Source organism: Meleagris gallopavo, chromosome 14, assembly GCF_000146605.3.
Source record: "Meleagris gallopavo isolate NT-WF06-2002-E0010 breed Aviagen turkey brand Nicholas breeding stock chromosome 14, Turkey_5.1, whole genome shotgun sequence".
Taxonomy (NCBI): domain Eukaryota; kingdom Metazoa; phylum Chordata; class Aves; order Galliformes; family Phasianidae; genus Meleagris; species Meleagris gallopavo.
Window position 1 is genome coordinate 4,193,263 of NC_015024.2, and position 27,413 is coordinate 4,220,675.

The 27,413-nt window shown below is 37.7% G+C and overlaps 1 protein-coding gene across 5 annotated transcripts; it reads right to left on the bottom strand.

Annotated features, from left to right (window-relative positions):
* Positions 1-27,407, bottom strand: TAMM41 (TAM41 mitochondrial translocator assembly and maintenance homolog). Of its 5 annotated transcripts, XR_002119556.2 has the most exons (10): positions 27,240-27,407; positions 26,606-26,785; positions 25,633-25,725; positions 21,902-22,052; positions 19,623-19,768; positions 17,347-17,512; positions 15,066-15,128; positions 3,286-8,359; positions 2,585-2,640; positions 1-2,210 (listed from the first exon to the last, which is right to left on the bottom strand). XR_002119556.2 is itself a non-coding variant. In XM_031555529.1 (8 exons), the coding sequence occupies exons 1-8, from the start codon at positions 27,375-27,377 to the stop codon at positions 8,283-8,285; spliced, it is 1,014 nt and encodes a 337-aa protein (XP_031411389.1). In that variant the 5' UTR covers positions 27,378-27,407; the 3' UTR covers positions 1-8,282. The 5 variants fall into 5 exon arrangements, 2 of the variants coding, with proteins under 2 accessions (XP_031411389.1, XP_010716719.1); XR_004161285.1 differs by lacking the exon at positions 2,585-2,640 and having other exon boundaries at positions 6,252-8,359; XR_004161284.1 differs by having other exon boundaries at positions 2,585-8,359.
* Between the last annotated feature and the right edge of the window lie 6 nt (positions 27,408-27,413).

Consider the following 27,413-nt stretch of genomic DNA (forward strand, 5'->3'; position numbering starts at 1 on the left):
TTTTAAAAGACGCTAATTTTTTCGAAGATAGTTTATTATTTCATTAGAACATAATATGTTAAATAGCAGTAATTCCAGACAGACAAGTCGATCCAAACTGTAAGTTGATGGAGTTGGTTATTTATTACCTGCTTCAAGACAAAGCTTGCCCTCCTCATTATTGCCTGCCCCATCATCCAGAGGAAGATTAAAAAGAGACTCTGTAATTTCAGTTGGAGCAGGGTCAGAACAGAAGCATAATCTTAAAGCAAACAGTAAAATACTTCACGAGCTGAACAGAAACATGAACACCACTAACTCTGTTGTTTCAGAACATTTAACCACAGGTACTTTTGCTTGCTTTGTTCCAAGAAAGAAGATTGTACCCTATGGTGATTCCCATCAGATGAAAAAAGATGAGATACCTAAGCAGAAAAAGGAGTGTCAGACTGACAGATTAAAAGCACTCCTCAGCATTAACCCACTGGTTTTAATTTGTAGAAGTTTTGTCCAAGTTCATTAACAATGATAAAATGGACACAAACGATTCACTGCAAAACCCTGAGTGATAAACTCAGTGTAAAAGAAAGATCAGTACAATCAGTGATACACAGATGTAGTTACATATTCAGAATAAGTTATATACGTTTTTCCTTGATTTTTCTCCCCCTCTTGGGCATTATCACATCCATCTAATAGATTTCACTTCTTGTTAGGTTCTTATTTTAATTTTCTCAGATGAAAAAATAAATTTTAGCGTAACTGGGATCATTAAAATAAAGAATAGGCTGCATTTCATGATCAGATGCAAAACTGTTTTGAGCTTACGTATTAAATCGGTGTAAACTACATAATTTACATACATTTCAAAGCTGCAAGAAAAAGTTTTTAGTTGACAGAACTGTTTCTAAACCAAAGACACTACCAGCAAATTACTAGATAAAAGTAACCTGCTATTGGAAAGATTCCTACCGAAATTACTAGAAAGCTAGAAAGGGAACAGAGATGCATTTTTAAATGATTAAACCAAGGATGAGGGTAAGAGTTTGCCATAAGCATGCAGAATCTCCTCATCTAGGATGTATATGTCTCAACGCCAGACTTGTGAGGCAATTAAAGAAACGAGATCAACAAGACTTCAGTAAGAAAATAACTCAATTTTAAAAAGCCTTCCCTCAGAACGCAGTGCACTCCAACACAGTCATGAGATGAGACACTGGGAGAGATGAGACATTGAGAGGATTCTTTAATCGGCTCCTCCCCCCTCTCCTGCACCCCTCTCAAGGCATTCAAAGCTACTGACTTCTTGGCTCTCAGTCTTGTCTTCTACAGGGACTGAGCCAGACATTTCATCACTGCTAAGAGCAAGATAATTTGAGGATGGCAACATGAAGGAAAAAAAACACCACCACACACTGAATGTCTCCTTCTCATGTTTCACTACTGATTTTAAAATAGGAGGTTTGGAGAAACTTTGGCAGGAGACAGAGATTAAAAAAAAAAATCCACTCTGTGGGAACACAACCTTCCACATTTACCAAGTAAACCAACAAAGCTAAACAGACTCAGTGTAAGATAAGTAATACAAATTAATTCAATAAATCTAAAATGACACATTTAACTTAATGGTTTACTTAGTTCAGGGAAATAGAGGAGGTGTTTTAAACATGAGGCTCAAGACTTTCAAAGAAGGCCTGATGGTACAAAAAAAAAGGTAAGTGAAGGAAGCAGGAGCCAGAATGTTACGCGCAATTTATTTATTTACTTTTAACAACAAACCCCTTACGGTTGCAGCAGCTAAGAACCAAATTCTATTCAAATTTGAAATCAGGAAGAACCCTCTCGATAGCCATTCCATTTGCATGAAGTTTCAGACATACCAGAATATTCGTCCTTCCAGCTGCATGACCTTCATTTTCTCAGAAAAATACAAGCAACTGTCAAAATAACTTTCCAGCACTGATGGGAAGGTTGTGGCAGAGCACGGGATTGTGAAGGTAAAAGTGACACCAAGTTCTTAGGCTAGACTTAAAAGATGTAACTGAGATATTTGTTTATACATGAACAATGTAACTGTATAGTCTGAAGCTTCACCTTCATGTACTAAAACTTAACTCATTTCTTCTCTAATTTAAGAAGTCTGAATAAGACGTTAAAACATGCAGGAATAAAATACAGCCTCTTCTCTAAAGCAGGCAGGATCAGTTAACAGCCATGTTGTAGATTTTTATCTAGAAAACAAAAGGTAAAGAGGTCACTTGATACTTTGGTTTCATAACAGAGAGAAGGATCAGCTGTTTACCCAGGCTAAAAAGGTACCAGAAAATAGCTACACAAAGGTAATGTCTCTTCTTCCTGCAGTAGATAACACAAAGACAATTAACTGTCCACACACTCGCAATATATGGCCAACAGAAGTGGCCTCAAAAATAAAGAATGCTTTGTCCCCTGTAAACACCTTACCCATTAAAAACTATCAGACACACACTGACCTGACATTCTGACCTTTAAAGCATATTTCAATTTCAATTCTATTTTTAAATTAATTGCTGGGAAAAGGCATGAGTCATAACCCTGGTTGGATCCCCCCCTACTGGATACTCACCAAGTGCTATGTTTGTTCTAAAGTTCCCCGAGGCAGAACAGGCTCCAGTATTATCTCTTCAATCAATTTAAAAAGAAAAAAAAAAAAAAGGACCTTAGGTTCACCTCCCTAAACCATCTGGGAATACTGGCCTCCATATCCACCTGTATCTCCCCAGTTGGGCAAAGATGTTTGTTGCAATCATCAGAAAACTATGGGATACTACAGAGGTCAGGTCTCTAAAAGAAAGAAGCCACACTTGTTCAGCTGCGTGCTACCTACAGGCACCTTGTTTACGGTAAGACTGCAGCTGTTGAACTCCATCTGTCAGTCAGGTTAGCCAACAAGCAAGCATAACTAAATGTAAAGAGAAATCACCCTGAAGTGCAGATGAGAAATACAGTGTCTACAATTGAAATAAAGTTAAATACATTAAATACAGCCAATATTTGAAGGGTCATACAGCCAGCCACCTGGAGAAACTCACTATTTAAATACTTGGGAAAAGGGGAAATAAAATGATTAAGAACACATCTTATATACACTTATGGATGAAGTCAGCACCTTCTGTGGCACAATTTTATGCACTCATCAGCTTAGGAACAGCCAAACATCATAATGCTAGTCAAATGGGTTGCTCAGAACTAATGGCAAGTTAATAAAAAACTCAACATCAAGAAGAAAGACTGTAAAAAGTAGAAACAAATCTATGGGTTATGTACCCGGTCATATTTTTATTCCCCATTCATCCGGTGTCATGTAGTTTATTTCCTCTGAAGCATGAGATGAAGTTACACTCCACTGGCACTGTCTATCTCAGAGCCAGCCAGGCCCACAGTGCTGATTCACCTACGGAATTCCTTGGTACTTTGATTGGGCCCAGGCTCTTCAGTACAAAGAAACCTTTTAAACATCAAGAAATAAATCATGTCCTTGGTTTAATAAAGGCACTGTTACACAGAAAAAGAGAGGATGAAGCATGAAACAATATCCACAGCAGAATGGCCAAACCAGAAAAGAGGGGTATCTGAAGAACAGAACAAAAGGCTTGTGAATTAATTCAAGAACAATTAAAAAAATAAAGCAATATGGAAATAGAGCAGGGAGGTACAAACAGGAAAGTTACAAATGGAATGAAAAGCTGATGTGACTATTTTCACAAAAGAACAAACACGCTGCACTGTGACAGAGTAACATTCTCATGTACTAACTTCCCATGCAACTAGTTATGTTAGTGAATTACAGCTGCACGACCATAAGAAATCACTTCCACATACTGTTGGGAAACTTCAAAAGCAACTAGCATGTCTGAAATCAATCTCTCTTCTCTTAAAAGTTTTACATAGCATAACGCTGTAACAACTGCATGAAGTATTTTATATTAACAATAGAGAGGAGTTCAGACTGTAAGCTGCTCTGGGCTATGATTCATTCATGGCGCTCTGCCAGAAAAATAAATACATTCAAGACCAATGGCCTCAAGGGGAAAGGTAGGCCACTTTTTAAAAAGCACAGAGATAAATGATTTACAGAACAGAATACAGCTTAAGATTTCAGCCTATATGGATTATGAGGAAGAACTTCACAAAGATTTACTACACAGAATTGAATACTGGCAGTGTATCAACAGATGGAGAAAACTAGGAACTATTAAAGTGGGATTTGCAAAACTCTCCCTAAAGAGCATGAAATGACCGGTTATATTGCTGTACACAAAGAAAGTTCACAAAGCCAAATCAAGATAGGCAATGGGTATTTTGTCCATGCAAGACAAACACAGCCAGTTCAGATTACAGGCGAACTCTGCAGTAAAGAAACACCTGTACAGTGAAAGACCAATCCAGCAGCCACACAACAAACAGTTTAAAGGCTGGAAGGGCTTGATGCTATACAACATCTGCTGCAATATAATGTTTAATTAGCTGCTAACAGCAAGCGGTACATCCTTATTTTTCCCCCAAAAAACCAACACATTATTATATGCCCTTGTTAGCTAGCAATGTTCAGAATTAAGATACCTCTGCTGTACAACAGGAGCTAAGGTCAGTTCATTCTTACACAACTGATTGACTTGTAATTGTAATTTTTTGAACCACCACTTCACATTAGCAAGCACCTTCTAAGACACCAAAACCATTTCTAGATTTCTTACTTTAATATTCAGAACTTTGTATTTTATTGGTTAATTTTACTATTATATATTTATATGTATTCATACAATAATCATATTTTAATTGGCCAATGGTTTTAAAAGAAAACTATTGTTCTCTTCAATGCTTCAGTAGAGTTACAACTGCATTTCATCATTTAGAAATTTCTAGATTAACTGCTGCTCATCCCCAAACTTAGCAGTAATGAGAAATTTAAGCCTTTAAGAAACACTGAGCATCTTATAAGCCATGATGCACTGAAAGGATGTTCCATTTAAAGCTCACGTATACACTTCTCTAAGGTACACTTCTCAACTTAAAAAAGAGCCACAAACTCAGGGTAACAAATAAAAAAAAGCACCGAAGAGAACAATCTATTACTGCCTTCATAATGCAGCCATTTCCCAACGGATCATGAATGTCCAACAATATTCATACAGCACACATTTTATTTTACGTGTTTAAACTTCTGTAAATTCAAGTCCAATCCATACATTTGTTAGTTCCAGAAGGGAATTAAATACTTTCTTAAGCAATGGTAAGTATGCATGCACTTTAAGTCAAGCATGTGACTAAACGCTCTGCTTGTAGGAATTCTCAACCAGATGTTAAGCAATCTTATGACACACTATCTCTTTCAACCAGAGCTTGAAGCAACAGTAATTTATGAGCTAGTGGTTTTGCATCCCATGGTACTGTTATTTAACCAAGTTTTAAAAGCCCCATCTTCACCTTTACACAGGAAGAAAGTATAAAAATAAAGATGCAGGTTGTCAGGGAGGTTTTGTCCAATGATATTACTTCCCAGTATGGCTCAAGATCTAAAACTTCACGTAACTGCAGTACTACAGGGGAAGGGAGCTCCTTAAAACAGAAGGGCATCTAGTTTTGCCATTGATAACTTCTTAATTGGGCCATATTGCTTATTCATTCTGTGGGTCAGTTACTGCTTCACCTGTGGACTACAAATGATTTTCTTTCCCTTCAGTCTGTACATTTTTGTATTGCACTAAGAAAAAATGGGATTCTAGGTGGAATGATAGTTACAGAAATGTAACAGTTACATTTTCAGTTACAAAGAGGAGATAAATGAGACAGAACTTTAGCTCCTAGCCTTAATTATCAAACCACACATTCAGTGTATACACTGAATAATTTCCTAGCAATTTCATGTGCAGTAACTGGAATTTCTAGAAGCAAAGTTAACTCTGTTTTTCAATTTTCAGAATTTTTCAAAAGCTGACTACAAGAACAGAACTTACACACAAGAACATAATTTCACTAAAAGTCATCAAATCTGACAAGGAGAATGGTGAGAAGATGATATATTAAGCATTATTAATTGTAGACTTTAATTTAGTGGGTTATACATACTAAGCTCTCCAGTAGATGGTGGCTCTCTTCCCCCCAACAATACAGAGGACCATATTAAAAATTTACAAACTGCTGGTGTAAAAACGGGTCTTGGCTCACAAACCTTCCCATATGCAATTTTCCCTATTGCATACTTCCCTTGGAACAAAAATAAAAACTGTTACCTCATTAGATGAATGTATCAGGCAGTTTTGACAACGCTGCACTTCTCACTTGGCAGCTAGCTCATTCAAAAAGCCATGGCTCCCTTCCGAATTCTTTCTCGTGCTGTTCCTGTGTCCAAAAAGCCTTCTATCTGTCAGGGTGCATTTCTACCACCAGCATCCATATTCCTTGTTCTTAAGAATTTTCCAAACATACAACTAAGTCAGTCATTATCTGATTTTCTTTTAACTATGGTGTATGTAAGAAATACAAGAAGTGTAAGAAATTGTATGACAAATTCAAATTCTCATTGCACACGAATTTCACTTTGAAGTGGATACAGCCTACTTTGTATAAAGCACTTCTAGATTATCCACAAAGGAACTTTTCATGCAAGCAAAAAAAAAATCCAACCAAAAACCAGGGTTAATTTCAGCAGTGGTTAAAATGCCCTAGATCTTTCTTTTTTCCTTCTCCAAACTGGGGACTTCGGCCTCTTAACAGAGATTCAGAATACCATCTATTCTGTAACTTCTGCAGAACAGAGCACCACCAGGACAGCCAGCCTCCTAAGATCAGGAAATGGACATAAAGGGTTTTGTCTTACAAACTCTAGATCTAGTACCAACTGATGAGCAGTAACATGTTAAGCATGTTCTATGACTTCAGAAAGTGTCTATTTCACTTTAGTATTTTTCTCCAAAAAAAAAAATCTGAAGATTATTCAACTTTTGCCATTTTAAGATAATCCATATTCAGAAGTTCCCCCATGACTGATGCAAGCCTTAGTCAGTCACATTAAATAGTACAATTTTCCATATTTTTTACATTTATGCTTTGAACTGATCCCTGAAAACCACAGCCAATTTCATTCCAATAATGTTTTTAAAGTAAGATCATTAAATCAAGCATACCTTGAGAAATGGCCCTACCAACCATATGGTGCACAAGAAAAAAATACACGCTAATAAGGAAAGATATATTTCCACTTATTACTTAAAAAGTTATTGTCATTTTCACAAACAGAATAAAACTGTTCTTTCAAGTTACATTAAGAATAACATCCCAAGTTGCCCCATCTACCAAGTAGTACCAAAAAGATCCTATTTACAACAGATGGTTCAAATTTATTGTGTCACATATGAGCACTGCCATAAATTTCCATTCCTTAATGGCATCACAGATGTGATGTAAGAATTCATACGATGGTCCAAATTCTTCATCACAGCTCATTTAATTAAGCAAGTGTGAACAAGTTTTATATTTGTGGACATGATTTTCACAAACCAAAAAAAGCCCATGAATTATAGAATAAGTAATTTTTCCATAAAATTCCCGATTTTAAAGCATTTTGATAAAATCCTTTGCCAAAAACATTTCATAAATGTACAAGTACATGCTGAAGGTCAACAAAAGTATGACTTCCCTTACAGCTATGACACCTCTAACAATGCTTCGCTATGAGTTAGGCAGTTGTCACTTGAATCTCATTTAAAAGAAGATACAAATTTTACAAAATGAACTTGACAAGCTTCCCGGGCTTTTCCTGAAGTCCAACCTGCACACCATTTAGTATCTTACAAAAAAAAAAGTAAGAATAAAATTGCAAGCATGGAAATAAATCTATTTAAAGCTCTATGGACTCTCCAGTTCTGTCTCTGAGAGAACGACAACTGAAGAACATTTCAAAAGACCCCTGGTGACATTTTCAAAAAATAGAGCTATCGATACATACAAAATAAGTGGCTTGGCTTTTTATTGTACATACAATTCATCACCTTCTCTCAAGGTTTCTGAAAATTCCTTGAAAACCTAATTCATATAGGCTGTAAAAATTTATTTCAGTATTTACACAGTAATTCTTTTGCCCTACTGCCATCAAATCTTCCCCTCTAATAAAAAAATTCTACTGCAGTAGTAAAAAAGGACAGGAAAGGCATTTGAACTGGCTTCTTCAGTAGACTTTCATCTTTGCAAGTAGGCTCAGCAACACCTGCAAAACATTTGGAGAAAAGGTACCCTTTGTTTACCCATACATAGCGTGTCAAGAGTCAAGACGTCTTCTTTAACCATCCTTTTGTCATTTTATACAATTTCTTCATACTGTAAGTTACAGATTTCTTTGCCCCTTAAAAAAAGGAAAAAGACAAACACCATAAAATATCAAAATTCTGGAAAGTTAACCCACATAATAGATTTTCAGTAAATTAACTAAAATATAAAGAATGACAATAACTTAAAAGATCATTCAGACGTGCAATAACCTTGCAATAACCCTGTCAGTCATAACATGATAAATAATGGCACAAAAACACTTCTAATACCATCAAAGCACACAAAAAATAGGATCATTCTGAAGGCCTGACAACACTGCTCAAAAGCACATACACAGAACAGGTGTAATATCTGTATAGATACATTACAGAACTCCCAACCCCGTCTGTACTGATGGAAACATCTAAAACACAACACTACCAAAATGTTCAACACCTAAAGGCTTTTAAACCACCTCTGCCTGCCGCACACCTTCACCAAACCAGTATGTCATACTTTTCAAGCCCTCCCTAACCTATTACTGGATAGCACATCCAGCTGAGTAGGATCATATTCCAGACCTGTAATGGACACCAGCAATGCAGTAGCCTTCTATTATGCAGCTGGACACAGAACTATTTTAAAAGGATCCAGACCATTAGGCACGCAGGTTAATTAGCAGATCACATCTCTGATAGGAATTTATTCATTGAAACATATCACTGGAGACCACCACCACATTATGCAGATCAGATTAGGGCTAATCCTCAAGAACCACAGCTATTCCCAAAGCTGGGCAGCCAAAGCTGTGCTGAAGAGATAACGAGGAAGAAGAGAACGAGAGGTGAACCAGAAGATAGACAGGACAAAGGAACAGCCTACTCAAGCAAGACAAGAGTACATGACTGGTTGACAAGTTCCATGCACCTAAATGCTACTTCACCAATTTTTCTAACAAGATTTTAGTTAGCCTTGCCTGATGCTGCGCTCCAAGCCTGAGAGGCACTCAGTTGCTGTGCTGTAAAGTTTTAAGTGCAACTTCACAACCTTGCAGCTAGAATTTAGAAGTATCACAGTGATGCCCATCTTGATTAGACAATCAAACACTGCACACCACAAAAAGTTCCCAAATGTCAGTTCAGCCCCTAAGGAGAAACAGCCCCAGAGCACTGCTACTGAAAGGCTTGCAAATAAGTGGAAAAGAGTATTGTTTCTTCATAGGAAATGTGCTCCCAACTTCTGGGATGGAAATCTGTTCTGATTTCAACAAGTTGTAAAGTACACAATAACTTTCTTGAATATTTTGTTATTGCTTCATCCTAAGTAATGGCAACTATCATTGCACAACTGAGGGAATAATGCATCTGCAAGAAATCAAATCTACTCAGCTTGCACAATGAAACAACATCTGTGTCCTTAGGTAAAAGCATGAACACTGAAATGATGATGGCTCTGGAAAACCAGGTTAATAAGGCACGTACCCAGATGAACTGAAATATCATAAAATGAAAAGCAAAAATAACCATTAGATGACAACAGAAGGCTACAATTTGGCAACACTGCACAGACCCTAAGTATGAATAGTCTGGCACAAGGATCTTATCTGGAACAATTCTGCTTCAGAGAACTTGCCTAAATCTTATTTATAATATACCTCATATTAAGCCAGTGTATCCGTAATATTCTAATATCAGCCTGCAGTTCCCCACAAAACTTTGGTAAACAACAGGCCCTTACTGTAGGCCTACAAAGGCAGGCCCTTCTCAATTTCCATAAAGATACACTGCATTTTGCATTTTAGGTGGAAGATGCTTTCATTATCAGCAGTCTAGAGTCACAAAAATCAAATGAGCCCGCAGTAATACAGAAAAGCACTAGCTGTACTCCAGAACAACTACTTTAAAAGCCTATCATGAATCATTCTGTATGTTTTTTGTATAAAGAATTGTACTTTTGGTTTATCTAGGTGCAATTTAAAGAAACTAAAAAAAAAAAAATTATCCATATATTTCAACTTACATATGGGATGCATGTGATTCTGTAAGCTCAAATTTTTCTACTTTTAATAGGCTTTCATTAAAAGCAAATGCACTAATGAGGTCAATGTTATTCTTTTGCATCATCTCAAATAGCAAGTAAATAATCCTGTAAATTCCAGAACGCCTCACACATCTGCATTAAAATTGCATGCACTATAAGAATTCCAGTTGCAGAACAAGGCCAGACTTGAGCTCAGGCATAGCACATAAATGAAGTAAGTGGTTCCCATCTCAAAAGTTTAAACTACGTCACTGTATAGTTTTGACAGTTACTGTCCAATCTCTTAGGTACTTCCAGGACACAACCCCTCCAAAGCTGAAATTGCTTTGCCAGGATCAATGTTCTGCTATTCCAACAAAGTCAGTGTAGTTCTGGAAGCACAGTAGAGCATGTGGCAAACCAACAGTAATACAGCTGCTCCAGCCCTGCAGGACTGTAATTAACTGAGTTGGCACAGCAGCCTGCAAGTCAGCTTGCTCTATCAGCTTGCCAACCTATTCTGCCTCTTGCAGCAGCTCAGCATTAAGAGCTTTTTCTTCATATTCTCCCCCTGCAGGGAGAACTCTGCTGAACTCCACCCACTCCAGCCATGAACCTAGCATCTTATGTAGTAAGATGCTTACATTTCTGCCCTAGCACATCACGCTACAAAGCAAAATACAGGTTTATACATACAGCTGGTTTCTTAAAGCAGCCCTCAGGGTGATGAGTCACATCTGTAGTAAAAGTTAATGGTTGTAATTATGGCTCAGTCTCTGAATCCAAAGCAGTTGGACCACATGAAAATGTCTTTCTACTTTAGCTATGAACCTACAACTTGGTGGTTCCACACCCCCTTTAGATTTTTCCACTACACGATAGAGAACAAAGACCTTACGCACATGGAATCAAGACCACAAAACTTCAGTGTAAACATAAGCTGTATCTGGTTTTGCTTAAAAGTCCCATGGAAGTGTTACTGTTACGTTACAGCCAAATTACTATCTTACAGGTCCCCCTAAGTTTCCCCATACATCTAACTGTATGCTGCATTCTTTATTTCCTTTTGAAATAAAGGATTAACGAATATACTGCTGAAGAGCTGTCATGCTATACAGGGAATGTAAATATTTACATATTGTTAGTGCATAGGCACATACAACTCTACACATTTAGAGTGAATTGCACTATAATGCAGTATTTGTTCAGGCAGCTGATGAAGCTGGCAGTTACTATGAAACTACAGAATATTTATATAGGTTGCTCTCTAGAGTTAAAAGAAAATATTTCTATGCAGGCATAGTATACTAACAGCCCAATTCTAAGAATAAGAAAGTTATTCACAGCAGCTTAACAAGCATTTGTGTTAACTTAAAAGAATCTTGAACAACTGATTCTTGAACAATTCACCCGTTATGTATTTCTAACATTTAAAAGACATTTTCAAGGCTTGTAGCATTCCGCTATTAAGATATAAAGAAGAAATTTAAACTAAGTATCGGTGTCTCTTTCAGAGGAGCAAAATAGAAAAACTTCAGAGTTATTTCCCAAAGACCATGCAGACTCTGACTATGCGGGAAAATAAATCAAATGATGGTGCCATCTCTAATGGGAAACAGAGAGGCAATCTCACCACAGACTCAAAAAAAAATACACAGGCACATTTTCAAGAACTAAATAGGGCACTTAAAAACAAACAAAACCAGAGCTTGAGCCCAACTTTAAAACCACACTGGCAGAGAAAGACAAAGAAAAGTACTCTTAAACGGGTTGAAATTCTTTATTTTGCCCATGCTATTTGCCAGCACTGTTAATACACAGCATGCCAGCCCAGCAACAACTATTCCCGATTTAACACTGAATTCAGAAGCATGCCCTACATTGGACTACCCTGTCACAGATTAGCACATAAGCATTTCACATTTTTCTATTGTTATTAAGATAAAATAATCAGCTACAGAAATCATTTTGTGTCCCTCATTACAAAGTGATGGTCACACAATGAAAATCAGTTCTTTCACAAGCAGACGTGGGACAGAAGTACTTATATAGTTCCCAGGAACAGGAAGGAAGAAGCCAGAGCTTATTTAATGGGGCCACTGATTTCGAGATCCTTTCATAATTTTGTTATACCTTAGCTAGCATTCTTAACATAAGCACTGCAGAAGAGAGCAGATGAAAAAGAACTGGAGAACCATTTTACTTTTCTTAAAATCTCTAGGATGTGTAAAAATAGTTCTTAGGGGAACAGAACATTACACAAAGTTTGGTAAAGAAGTAAGCAAGAAAGGCAGCACCCCTAAAGATTAAATCTAACAGCTGAGGACCTTCCTGTAATACATATTTATTCCACGAGACAAACAGATGCTTTCTATGTAGAAGCAACAATGTTTTGCCTGTGTACTGCATGCGCCTATAGAAGTCCTGGCTGATAAAGCCCTGCTAAGCAGCAAAGCAACGTGAACAGCATTAACGCCTGCCCCCTAGTGACAAGTGGTTTAAATTAAGAAACCACCTTGGGAGAAGATTTTTGTTAGAAGACAGAGAAAGCCTTTAGACAAACTGAACTATGAAAGTTTGGAAATAAATACTTAAAAAACAAAAAAACAACAAACACAAAAGCACTTAAAGGCAAAAGGCCTCTAACTAACCCAAACCACCGCCTGAGTTAATGGGAGGGTCACCAAAGATCATAAAAACCTTACATCAGAAAATGTGGGCTCACATCCCTGCTCAAATTTAATTTCTTCATTAACATGCACTGCAATTTTAGCTTCTGTCCACCTTCAGTGGGTGAAACTGCTGAGGTCCTGGTAAGTCAGCAGGCAGGAGAGTGAGGAAGTAATGCCAGGCAGTGGGCAAGGAAAGCCATGCATTTTCAACATTAAAAATAGGGGAAGGAAATACATTTTGAAACATTTAAGCATTAATTCTATATAACTAGATGGTTAGAAGACAACTAAAGTCTATTTTAAAGAAAAAACAAACCACCATATAAATCAAGAAGTTGCTAAGACAAAGGCAAACCAAAAAACAATAAAAATTAAAAGTCCTACTATAACTTACATTAGGACCTCCCAGAAGTCTCAGTAACAATACAGGCTGAGAGTGATTTGCTGAATGCCACAAGAGCAGCTAAGAAATCCCAGAGGTGATTTTGTCTATCAGGATTTCAGCAGACAGAGAGTATAAACAATCTGACAAAGCTTAACTGCTTTTATTCCTATTCTTACTGCTATACATAACAACTTTGCTCCACAGCTCAGGCATGCTGTTAACTTTCCCAAGTGCTGCATTCATACACAACAACTCTGCTTTTTGCACTCCTTCCCTCTGATTATTTTGCTCTACAAAATCTCTGTGGATTTAGAACCAGATGGGTTACAAGCTGATATTTCTAAAAGGAACATGTTGTGATACAAGGTTTGACCACAGCAAGTCATTTTAACAGCAAACCCTAAAAGGAATGCTGGACTTCTTCAGTTGGAAACCTTCCATTAGAAACTAGCACATGCAGCATGTCTAGCTTATAAAACATTAAGTGCAGTTACTCAGATGGAGTTAAGGTTCTTACCCTCCTTGAACTACTAAACAAAGCTCAGCAAAAATTTGGAAGTATAACAAAACCACTAACAAAAGCATATAAAAAGATGTAAAACAAGCACAACTATTCTTGTTTACTTTCCTCAGCAAACCACATGGTTTGGTTTGAGCACTGCAACCTGCATTTTCTCACAAGGAGGCATGAAGTACAACAGGGGGCCACCAACTTTTAACAGCAAATGGGAAGCAAACAGCAGCTGTAGAAATCTGGATACGGGTAAGCTGCTTTTGAAACTAGTAACAGTATTGTTTGTATGTAATGTTTTTGAGGAAAACAGAGGAATAGGTGTGAATGAGTGCAGACCATGATATAAGCAATTTCAAGCAAACAGCAAGGATTTCTCACTTTGCAGGAATTAAGACAATCTCCTGATCTCCATTTTGTTTTGTCTGTTAATGCAGACTCAGGTCTTAAGCTTTTCTTTTAAACTGAGCTGCAGTCCCCTCAGCTTTTAAGATGCCCTGATTTTTACATTTAAAAAGTACACTTATTCTAGAACTCATGACAGGACCATGCTTCAGCTACACAACTGTGAGTTGGGAAGACTTCAGAGGCTTACAAATAACCCTGTTTTCCTATGATTCTACTCTGTAAGTCCTTATTTGCCTCCACACTTCTCTCATTGGCTTTGTAACATATTCAATTCTTCTAAAGTACTTCATTGTGAAGTGTTAAGAGTTATGGTAATAGCTAATGCTTATCAACTAGATGGGCTTAGTATGGAATACAGAGTTACCTAAACACCTGTCTTCTGAACTTGGACAGAAACTTTAAGTTCTCTCCTTCTAAACTTATCCTTTCCTTTATTTTATCATAAACCAACCTGATAGTCTACACAACATCAACACAACACATGGATCACTGTCACTCACACGTAGAAAATCAAAAGGAATTATCACGTAATTTTTCCTCTTTCTCTTAATTCAATAAAAGCAAAAATCAGTGCACAACAGTCAAGTCTGGCCCACATTAAAAAAAACTGGTTAGGTTTTTTTTGTTTAGATTTTTGTTCCATCATTAGGTCACATAGATTCTGTTCTCGTATTCCACAGGCTTTCAATATTTTCATTAAACGCTCAGAAATTTTTTTCTCTAAAGTCTCTTGCAAGACAGTTGTCAAGCCCTATAATTTTTATGCTGTAAAACTAGAAAGCTTAGAAATCACACACATTCTTACCAGCTGTCAGTATGGTTTTAGCACTCTGCACTATACTGGAAGATCTCACAATGCCTGAGATTCCTGCAGATAGAAAAGCACATAGATGTCACCCAACTCAGAAGCAGTTTTGTGGGGTTTTTTTGCTCAATCCTCTAACAGAAAAAAAAGTTAAGTATTCTACAGTTACATAGTTAACCAGCTTGAAAGTAAAAATTGTACTTTAGCTGAGAAAGTACATTTTACCTTCCACTTTGTCGTAACAATTGAAAATATAAACTCTTAAGTATTTTCGCTTATTCAACAGAAAAAAAAGTCAATTTTAAAACAGGTAACAAATATGAATTGATGACATTCATTCACCTAGTGATCAGACTAAGATCTCTAAGATAAGCAATCAAAAATGATTCAGTTACATCCCATCTAAGCATGGTTTACATCAGAATTGTGCTCAATGTTCATTTCAACCCGACATGGGTATTTTGTGCTCCTCTTGCCAAGCAGGGTTGTTTATATTGTGCAGTTTTTTATATTTTAGTCTATCTTGGCTAAAAAAAATCAACTCCCCATCCTCGAGAGGGGCTCTGTTCAGGACTGTTGATGGAAGGCATGCAGCACATCATGCTGGTGTCATTGTACACAGTGCAGTTGTTCTCTTTCAGAGCTGTAGTACATGGTTCTGATCTTGGGCTCCTCAATGGTGGCCAGATTGATGCACGTCCCATCACTGTTCATGCTCTATTCTTGATCAATCTTTTGAATGGTGGAGTCCTCCAGGTTGCTCAACTCTGCCCAACTTGTTGAGGATAGGGGACCTACTGGGGGTATGCCCAGGTCCTGCATCAGATCTTGTGGTCATTTCTCTCTGAAAAGGCACAGGGTCATTCCCCCATGGTGACAGCCCATTAGAAGGGCTGAAGCATCTCTTTTATGAAGAACGGATGACGGAGTTGGGCTTGTTCAGCTTGGATAAGGCTCTTGGGAGATATCTGCAGTGTTCCAGTACCTCAAGGGAGCTTATAGGCAGGAGACAGACCAATTTCTTACATGGTCTGATAGTGATAGGATAAGGGAGAATGGCTTTAAACGAAAAGACTGGCAATCTGCCTAGAAGTGGGGAAAAATTTTTTACTCAGAGGGTGGTGAGGAGATGGAACAAGTTGCCTAGAGAGGTTGTGGATGCCCCCATCTCTGGAGACATTCAAGGCCAGGTTGGATGGGATCCTGGGCAGCCTAGTCTAGTGGCTGGCAACCCTCCCTGTGGCAGGGAGGTTGGAACTCGATCTTTAAAGTCCCCTTCATCCTAGGTCATTCTATGATTACCCAGAGTCTAGAATTTGAAAATTCCTTTGGTGACCAAAGTGAAAGAGGGCTTCTGATTTGTTTTGAGTATGAATGGCTTAGCTTCACAAAACTAGATTTAATGTTTTGATTCTGTGGTGCTGCATTACTGTTTACAAACCATAGTCTCAGCTCGCAATAACCTAAGAAATACAACTACCAGGATAGGTAGCTCAGGGTGGACAACTAAGACTACTAGAACTATCCACAACTAACAACTATTGTATTGAAATCAGTGTAAGAGCTCCCTCTGCAGCTAGCTTGTGTTTGTGGCTCACAGGCATCCAGGCATCTTTTTATGGAGCTCACAAAATTGGCCACCTGGAACTAAGATGCATCAAGTTCCTGAAAGGACTGTTCAAGTACTATTCAAGTAGTGTTCAAGTATCTATTTATCAGCAGAATAACGAAATATTGATGTCTTCAGAGTAAGCTTTAACTTGCTTGTACTCAATCTTGCCTCAGAGAAGCTATCTGTGATGATAAGAAGCACCTCAATCCTCTTCCTCAAAGCTTCAATTCTCTGTCAGAGCTTCATATATCTGTACGAACTAAGGGAATTGGAAAGGGTAATGCAAGCAAGCTAGAAAATTAACTTAGCACTAAACTGTAGGACTAGTAGGATATACAGCTTAATATTCAAATGAAGTTATGATAGCCAATAAAATCCTTAAGATGGAAGCAACCTGAAGTTATATGGTCTAATTAGATCATAAAAGCTACTGTCAAGATTCAAAACCAAATATCTTGTTTTTCTATATCAGCAGGAATGCAAGTTGCCAGTATTTCAAGGAGCTTGTTTGCAAACAAACAAACAGAAGAATATGCTTTTGGAAATGCATCTCAAGATTAATCTAGTCTTCTTCCTTTAATTCATCCTTCTGAACTAGATGGCCATATACCATACACCTTTATTTCTATAATGTCCTAAAGGTGATTAAAGATATTGGTCTAGGCTCACCTTGATGCACCACAAATCCACAATCAGGGTCATGGGCAACTTGCAGTAAAATTTCTTCCACATCTCTGTTTTTTCCAGGAGGGTCTACCAGAGAAGTTATCTTTTGCTGCAGACTCCTTGGCAAAGCCATCAGTTGTGTGAATTGACCTTCTGGACTCTTATCGATCTGAACATTACAAAAAATAAAATGGGAAAAAAAATTGTGTTAATGAAGTAAACTCTATTTTCAAAGAAGTCACAGAAGTGTTCCAGCTGTCTTTGGCCTGTGACAAGTATCTCAAAACACTGTTTTCATTTCACATTTAAAAGCCATTGACAATATTAATGAGATCTCCCCATGCAGCATCTCAGTTCTGAACCTGAAGAATAACAGTGGAAAGATGTTCATTTTTATCCAAGGTTAAACTAAAGCATACACATGATCTTGTTACTCCTACAAGTAACTTCTCATTAAAACTGAACCAATTCTGCATTACCCGATTTCCTCTGCAAACATACATACACTAGAATGAAAGAAAATGTTCCCAAAAAACCATTCAGCTCTGTTTCTTCTGCTGAATATAATCAAATTACACACACACACGAGGTTTACTTTGAAAAATATTTTCTCTGCTTTAAACTCAAACCACATTTGGTCTGAATAATTGAAAGGAAACATTCATTTCACGTTTTCCGTCTACTTAAGAAACACAACGACCTTTTTTATTACAATGATATCGACACACAGGGCTGTACATGTTTATACAAAATGTAAGAGCAAATACTGAAAAGTGCATAACAGAGCAGGTCTCTCCAAAATTGGAAGAAAAGATTAAGAGCCTGAGTACTCCCACACATTTTCTTTCACATTTTTTGGAGACATCAGACAGGAGTCTAGTTGTCCTGTACTCCCTCTAGTCAATGGGAAGAAAATGATATCCAGATGAATCACCCACTGACTACAAATGGAGTCAATAATAAGCAGGCTTTCAACATTATGTGGGAAGAACTCATGCCTGAACCAGAACTGTAAGAACTAGTGTCTGCTTTCAATTGTTTCTGAGGAATCTTTTATGGAAGATTTTTCTTTGTAATTTCGAATATGTGTCCTTGGAGAAAGGGTTTCTATTTTCTGTTAAGCAGTACTCCAGATAGCAATTACCTTCTTCAGTCTTGGGAATAGTGGCAAATATCCAACACAAGGTGTGGGAAATGAAGTATTAATCTCAAAATCAACAGGAAAATGATGACAATTAGTCACTGCCTCAAGAACTATTAAGAAATACCACAAAGACTTACTATCTAACATATTTGTTAGATAAAACCTCAAGGTTTTGATCAAAACTAATATAAAAATAGATGCTGTTCTAACTAGATACCTTCTTGGAGAATGGAGTATTGGTTCCATTCAAAATTCGTTTAAATACTTCCTCCATTAAGGTGTTCAAAATCACATTGGTAAGAAAACAGAGAATGTTGCCATATAACACAGATTCACCTATGTGGTACTCGAAGACACTGCAGTAGAAGCTTTTACTGTACTCAAGGTTGCTTATGTGTGCAACAACTTGCTTCAGTTTCTAACAGACACATCCTAAAAGGAAGCATTAATGTGACTTGAGAATACAGCAGTAACTCATGTCCATGAGACTACTCATGCTATTGGTAACATAACATTGAAATGCAGCATGCACATCCTTGTACGTCGCCGTTGAAGATTAGCACAAGAGAAAAAAATGACTACCAGCCCCCTGAATGTGGCATCCCACCTCTAATTGCAGAGCTTCACTTGCACCTTAAGCCAAACATGGAGTTCAATACACTGGTCATTTTGCACTAGTTTTCTGACTAAAACTTGGATTTGTTCAACTAATCTTCATAATTAGCACACAATCACTGGTGGGTTTTTTTGTTTGTTTTTTGAGATGAACGTTTTGATTGCAGAAAGTTGCACCTCTAAGTTATTTTTTTTGTTTAAATACAAGCCATACGTTTATTAATCATTTCCTAGACTGCTGTCTCAATACAGTGTTCATTAGACCACACATTTTAGAATTATCTTCTTGTTCCCTTGCTAGTATTCCAGTCTTGTGGCCATACTCAAAGAAAATAGACAACAGTTAGTACATATGCAGAGGCCAATATTTAAGGCAAATTTTCCAACTGTGGAATTAATTAAATTGAAACTTAATAGTAGATATATTGACTACAGATGCTTGCTATAGCATGCTTTCTGCCAATGTGATAAAGCACTCCCACTTGTTTGTTTTAAAAATGTTTTGAAGAAAAACACTTGCCTCTAGCCTTCCCAGATGGTGCTTATATACCACTTGAGGGCAGTCCTGTAATATGTTACTGTACAGCTTCTGAAAATAGGGAACGTTGGGTTTCACTATGTTCTGCACCTTCGATCTGTCTTCTCCTATTATCATTCTGAAATCACCTAGTCAAGGAAAAAAAAGTTAGTTCTCTAGGATGAAACCGAAGTCAAAAAAGGAAAATATAACAAAAACCAATAGAATACAAAGCTGTTACTTAAAAATATTTATTCTTCAATTCTATCTATGTCTACATAATCCATAATTAGGTTCTTTCTCCTAACAGTCAAAAAACACTATCCAAATAACTTCAGTCACAGAAAAGAAGGTTCAGAACTGTGATGCGGCCTCTGCTATGCAACATCATCAACCCTTGTATCCGCATTTGCACCTGGACGGCAAAAAATTCCAGTTGTCAAGTCCAGGCTCTAAGTCAGCAGAAATATTCTTTCCAATCAGACATCAGCTTCAATGGCTCACTAAACAATACTAGTGAGCAGCCCTAGCACTTTGTATTCAAAATCAAAACAACCTTCATTTTCCCATTACTAAAAGAAAATAACTTGCACTGTCTCCACACTTCAAGGGCAATACGTGAAATACAGCTATTAACACATGCTGAGACCACAATGCTCCTTTTCCTTTCAGCCAAGCACTACATTAGCAGATTGTAAAAAAGCAACTTTCAACACCACTGCTACTTTTCTGACCTTATTTTGAGACACTGCTCAGTAACTGTAATGAGAGGACTGTATTAAAGCGTTCACATACCTCTGGTACGTACCACCCTGCTAGCTTCTGACATTACCAACCCGGAGTTAAAAGCTCAGTCCAGTTCAAATCAACAAACAAAATCCTAAATCAATTCATTTTCTCTCCTTCCTACAGTTTGGATATAGATGCTGTTGCAAGGTGGCAACTTGCTGGCATTACTTAATTTATTTCAATTTAAGCTAATCAGCAAAACACACCTTCCCTCACTGATTTCAAAACGCACCAAAACCAACAAACAAAAAGAAGAAACATCTTCCAACTTAAAGTATGAACAGCTCTTCTCAGCACTTATGGCAAGAGCTGTTAGAGTAACACAAAAACCAATGATGTTTACTAGTTCTCCCCCTGAACAGTTTAAGACTTCAAAAAATGGCAGCAAAACAAAGTGTCTCTGAACATGTCACTGACAGCTCTTTCCCTCAGCATTCCCAGTGGGACTCTTTGCTTTGACTGTATTCACACAGCAGAGGCAACTCCAACATCTCACATATGGTAACTATCTCCCAGTTTTTGTTAATATCACTGTTTCAAAGGAGATGTACCAAGTACCTCGGTCACCAGTGCCCATCAAGAACTCAGTGACATGCAGAGGTATCAGGTGGGTAAGTGCACAGCCCTGCAGCAAACACTCCTGGTGAACAATCCTTAACCACTGTCTGTCAGCAACCTCTTTATTCTCACTCTAAAACAGGTAATGAAAAAAAAACCTGCTATGAGAACAGTAACTCTTCAAAAGCTGCAGCTTGGCTTTACTGAATTCTAGCAATGTCGTGGGGTTTACTTTTTTTAAGTAAAGAAAGTGCTGTGTAAAATTCATCCACAAGAAAACTTTTTCATAATCACTAAAAATGTCAAATTTAAAGACCAGTACTTAATTTTAATAGTTAAATTTTAATAACTTTTGTACAATTAGTTCTGGTATTGAAGATCCATTTGGAGTAGGTTTTCTATTTAGTTTTGGTTTTGTGGTGTGTTTTTGTTGTTTTTTTTTTTTAAATACCACATCAGTTTCACATGATTTCATAACCTAAGAAAGGGGAAAATCCTCTTGCAAAAAAATAACTCAATAAATACCAGCTAGGAAGTAAGCCTTAAATACACAAAGAAGCACAATTAATCTGGGTCTGTGATGAATAAACATGCACTGAGTGAAGAGAATTTTTTCCAAGATTTCGAACCATTAAAACCAAGATACAATCCATACAAACACAGTAAAAAACCACTTCACCATAATCATCTGCATCTACATCTGACAAGTTTTGCTTATGTACTTGTACCTATTCCTCAATGAAGCACAGTTTTCCAACTGCTATGTACACAGCTGTAAAATACAGTTATTGGAGCATGCAGAAGTGTAGGCCCAAAGCAAAAGAAGAGGTGACTTAGAACATACGAGACTCACTACTACTCACACAACGTACATGTAGCACAACAGCTCCAATTACAGCTTTTCTCCTCAGAGACTTCAGAGCCCATATACTAACCAGAATAGGAGAGTCCTGCAATCTGCATATAGAGGTCTTCTTCAGAGAAACTTTCTGGTAACATGAGAAAGGCTGCTGTGACTGCACTCTTCAGATTGCTAACAAGGGCAGCTTGCAGCTTGCCATTCTCATTCTGTGTCAGGATTTTCACCTGAAAAAATCAGAGTCATTGGGAGCAAGACTTCAGGAAAGTGCTACTGAAGATGGAGCTAAAAAACGTTATTCAATCCAACATTGAGAATAATACATTTGAGATTAGATTCTACTACTGTTGTACAATAAATACTCCAGTATGATCTTTTGCTTACGTTGTGGGTGGGGGGAACATCTTTTTGTGTATTAACAGCCTGCTATAAAAGGCTGTTTTTACAAACACTTGGAACCAATATAAGCAACAGCTACCAGCTAATCTCTGAAGAGCTATTCACCTTGTCAAACTCACCAATTTAAGATTCGTAAAACAATAAGTGTGAAAATATCAGAGATATCTCACATGGTATTAATGATACAGTAAGAAAAAAAAGATCACTGTCACCACACTGAAAGAGCATGGAACATGCTTTTTCCCAAGAGACAACTCAGGACTCCTTGCTGCTGTTCTATCACACACCTGAAACAGTTTCTTAAACATCAGTTCTCCTCCTCGAAGTAGCAGGTATTATTTTTCACTTCGTATGAGTGTCAAACATTAGATAAAATCAGCCTGGTTTACCAGGTGGCTGACAATGCCCTTTCAAAAATGATTCTTCTAAGAATATATTCTGTTGTGAGTCTGTCATTCTTATAAAGGGCAAATTCTTAATATCTGTTTACTCCAGAGGATTTACAAATCCACTGGCAGTGAACAAACTCATCCAGAAGTGAACACACATGCAAATGAGCTGCAATATCTTTGAAAGTCTGCTCACAAAATGTAACAAAATATAACCTGAAAGAGGTAAGGTATCATTTCAAGTAAATATTTTCCTTTAGACTCAGTAGGGCAAAAGGAGAATACAATACAGCTGCTACAGAAAATTCTCCTTACAGAAAGGACATCTATGGCTTGATCTACATCATCAGCAACCCTGCCCACAGCATGGGGCTGGAACCAGGTGATCTGCAAGTCCCTTCCAGCCCAAGCCATTCTACAGTTCTATGTTATCAACAAAGCAATGCCAGGGCTGCCTGATACTATGTTCAGAGCTTCATTCTTATGCACTGCAAAGTCTCTAAGAGCGTAAAACTAAAACAATCTCACTTTGATACGGCAGTGAAAGCAACAGCACACAGGCTGCTCACTTCAATCCTTCTGCACTAAGATATAAGTTTGCCTAACATCAGGTATACACAGTAGTGTGGAATGAGTCCAGGGGGATTACTGAAACAGAAGTGATTTTTGTCCTCCAGTTTTTATTTTAAAAATAAGAGTTCACTGTACAAGTAAACATTTAAGAATTCCTCCCAACTTCTCCTGCAAATTACTTTTGTATTTCCTAGCAATAAAATGAAGGATGATGACAAAACAAACTACTACAAATTCATCTACTAGGGAATCCAGAATAAATTTGATTTCCTTGAAAACTATGGAGTCTATTGAATGCATAGAGACTTTATCTATCTATCTATCTATCCATCCAACATATAATACAGGCCAGTCAGAAGATCAACTAATATTTAAAATCTCATCAACTAATTTGGTGACATGCCCTTTTGTAGCTCACTGCTGCAATGAAACAACGAAGAAAGAACAAAGCAGCCTGTGGTGCTGCTATTCCCCAAGGAAGACTACAGGCTCACTTCAGTGAAAAGAAAAATCTCCTTAGCTAAAAACACTCCTTAACACGTATCAGATTTTTCTTCCTAAGGGAAACAACATGCTGGGCTTCAAGATTTAGACGACTGAAACACTGCAACAGTTTTGGCACTTATGAAAGAATTCTTCTCTTAGTAATTTCAGTGACAACAACAAATACAACTTTTTTACAACTCAATTACTCTCACTCTATATTTAAAAATAATCATTAACATTTCAGATGCTCTAAAAAAACCTGAGAATGCAAAGTTAGGTGTCACTTGTGCTTGCTTATTTTACTTTTTGGTTACAGAACCATTTTTTTCAGGAAACTTGCCACTTATTAAGAAATTAAAACCAAGCTTAAACAAGTTTTCAATAGCGCTAAATGGAAATTCAGTGAATCAATATTATAGTTTTATTTTAAGATGAAAAGCAAATTAACTCTTAATACAAAGAAGCCTATGAAGAAAAGTCAGCATTTCTAAACTGCAATTCCAAACTCCATCTATTCAGCCAAACATTGTAGAAAGATTACTTGATCAAGGCAACCAATTCATAATAGAAACAAAACTTCCAGTGAAAATTACACCAAGATTTCTAAGCTGGAGCAAATGTTTCAGCTCACGTGTTAGAATAGCTTGGATAGCTTTCACTCAGTGACAGCTTTGTAATGGAGCACCAGAACAGCCCTGAGCAATTTCATATCCACACAAGTGAGAAGAAAATCCCTAAGCTTAAACAATATTCACCTGCCTGCCCAGAACTAGCACAAATGGCAAACGGTATGCAAGAGATCACAGTGCACACGAAAACAGACCCAACCCTATCTGCTTTCCAAAAGAAGCTTGTTGTACACTTTAAAACCTTCCTACCACTATCACTTAAAACATATATAAGCAAAACATCAATCAGAGGTGAAACCAGAATCAGCAGATAGTTGTGATCTGTACAACAGATCTAAAAAACAAAATTAGAGCATGTCTGCAAGCATTTTAAAATCCAACTTAGAGAGTTGATGGATTCTACAAGAAGAGACAATCTAAACATCCACCTGACTCAGAGACCAAACTAAGTACCAAATTCTGCCTCACTGTGCAAGTATGCCATCAGAAGACACAAAGCATAACTTACATATACCAAGAAGAAACTCTAAAATAAACCAAAGCAGCAGCAATTGTAGTTGCACTGAAAATAAATGTTCAGTATTCAGTTAATGAATACTAAAAAAACAAAACAAAACACCACAATAATGATGGTATTTTCCCTTTTTGTATTTGGGTTTATTCTTTACAAAGATAACAGCTGTTTTAACCTGACATAAATCAGGGGAGGTATGGAAATCAGATTGTTTCAGTTTGAAGTCACACCCCAAGATTTTCTTTAGGAGCATAATTAATTTCTGTTCTATGACTTCATCAGAGCTCTCCTCACCCCCAGTCCAAGAAAACTTAGCACTGCCACCATCTGCTGAAGGCAGACTGAATCAGGCACTCATGGGAATGACAACCAACATTCTTTACACGTTACAGTTAATTACAGATATTTAAACAAGAGAATGAACTAGACATTAGCCACACAGCAGTGCAGCTTTCATCTTTACAGACTTCCATTATTCGACTGCACAAAATGTTGGTGACTCCTGTAATTTGTCAGTGATGTAGACAGACTATTTACCTTGTGTTAATACAGTAAATCTTGAATAACTGGTCTAAAGGCAGAAAGCTATTGTTAACATATCTTTTCTCACAGAACACAGAATATCATTAAGGACGCTGCATTTCACTTCTTTTCTGAAAGACTACCCCTCTAGCAATACTAGATCCCTAAATCAGGGTGATTTCTTCAGTGCTGACTCACAGATCACTAAAGTTAAAGCTAAAGCTACAACTAATAGTTTTCCATCCCTATAATTTACTACATTTCAAAACAGATAACTGAAGAGATTAATGGTTACCGGTTTTTGTAGGCGTCCAGCAACATAGAGGGTTTTCCAGTGAAGTAAATCATCAATCAGGGTATCAGTGCTAATTACACCATATTTTATCATCTGGAAAAAAGAAAAAGCATACTAAAGATGTCTGAATAACAATATAGTTGCACTATTTTTGTTCTATGAAACTTAATGCTACAACTGCCATTAATTCTAAGAAACATACACCGCCAAGAAAGAGCTATATGCATAAAATTAAAACATTTTAATGTCTTTTTTCTTTAGCAATTTTTGCTCGTAAGTACTTGTAGATTTTCTTCCAATACACCTTGACCATAAAAGCTTCTCTTGATAACACGTAGAGAACTGCTCTGCAAGAAGAGAATCATACAAACAAGAGCCACATAAATGGCAGAGCTCCATAATAGGTTTGGGGCTTTTTCTTTAATTTACTAGAAAAACAATATAGCAATATTGATAGCAGCACTGCCTAAAAAAGATGAACTCCTCCATCCCCTGCCTCCTATCTACACTCCTACTTAACAGATACATTCATATCAACACATAGTTTTTATGTAGGACTTGCTGGACAAGTGCTTACCTGGAATTATTAATTATAACCACACAAAACCCGGGATGTTAGCCATTAGACAACAAGTATTAGACAATTTCCTATGTTAAATATATTCTTTTTATGTCAAACAGTAAAAATTCAGTTCACTATTACTGTGCAGTCAGCTGCTACATTTAAGTCTGTACTTCTCCATACGTACAACAGGGATACACTTCACAGTCACTGGCAAACTGCAAGGGATACAGAATGTAAACTCAGATTCACAAATCTGGTGTTTGTGAAATAGTTTGAGATCTCAATATTGAAAATATCACCAGTTAAGCTGCAATCCCTCAGATGTGCTTCCTGCATGAAAATCTGCTTTAAGATAATCACTTCAACACTTCAAACACTAATATTTAGCCTTCCTAAAGTCATACTCACCCTGCCATTGCAAGGCACCAAAGTATTGTAGTAAATCCCTGCTCCATAGCTCTGTATGTTACTTATCTGCTTTGGCCCAAAGACTTTTAGGAAAGAATAATGACTTTTGTTCTTTAACAGGTTCATCATGTGCCAGGTCACAGAATCATCAACTGCAAACACAAAGTCCAGCATATTGTTCTGTGGATACAGAGAAAAAGACCGGTTTTCCAATGTCAGTAAGCAATTCACGTTGATCATATTAACATACGCATAATATATAGGTATCAGCTAATTATTGTACACGTGAATAAAAAACAGAACACACACACACCTCGAGGTTGGACGCAGTTTAAAGGCTGTGTGCTTACACTCTGGGCTGCACCTTAGCTAAGCAGTTACTACTAAGTAGTGAACTGCCTTACTTCCACTTTTTTTGTGAGAGCATGAAATCCTCACAGCTCTTAAATTCCTCGGTTCGCTACCAGTAAGGGCTCGTTTTCGCTTTGAGCTTGTTTTCGCTGCTTCTGTGCTTCAGCCGCAGGCACGGCGCTCCGGGCAGGCTGTGCACGGACGGACGGCCGCCTCCACGCCCGCAGCAACGCGGCCCGCGCCCACAGCGGCCTGCGCCAGCCCAGCCATCCGCCGCGCTCACCTCGCTGTGCCCGGCCGAGGCTCCCTCCTGCCGGAAGACGCCGGAGCCGTAGGCGAACGCCAGGCTGAGCTCCTGAGGGAAATGCGCCAGGACCCGCCTGAACCTCACCCCGGAGCTCGACAACACCGGCAGCGCCATGCCGCCGCAGTCCGCCTTCCCGCCGCTCCTCCCCGC

Coding starts and splice junctions, on each gene's coding strand:
- TAMM41 (XM_031555529.1), bottom strand. CDS start 27,377: ATGGCGCTGCCGGTGTTGTCGAGCTCCGGGGTGAGGTTCAGGCGGGTC. Junction 26,786..27,239: donor CCTCGGCCGGGCACAGCGAG/GTGAGCGCGGCG, acceptor CTGTATCCACAG/AACAATATGCTGGACTTTGT. Junction 22,053..25,632: donor CTGGACGCCTACAAAAACCG/GTAACCATTAAT, acceptor TGATTTTTTCAG/GTGAAAATCCTGACACAGAA.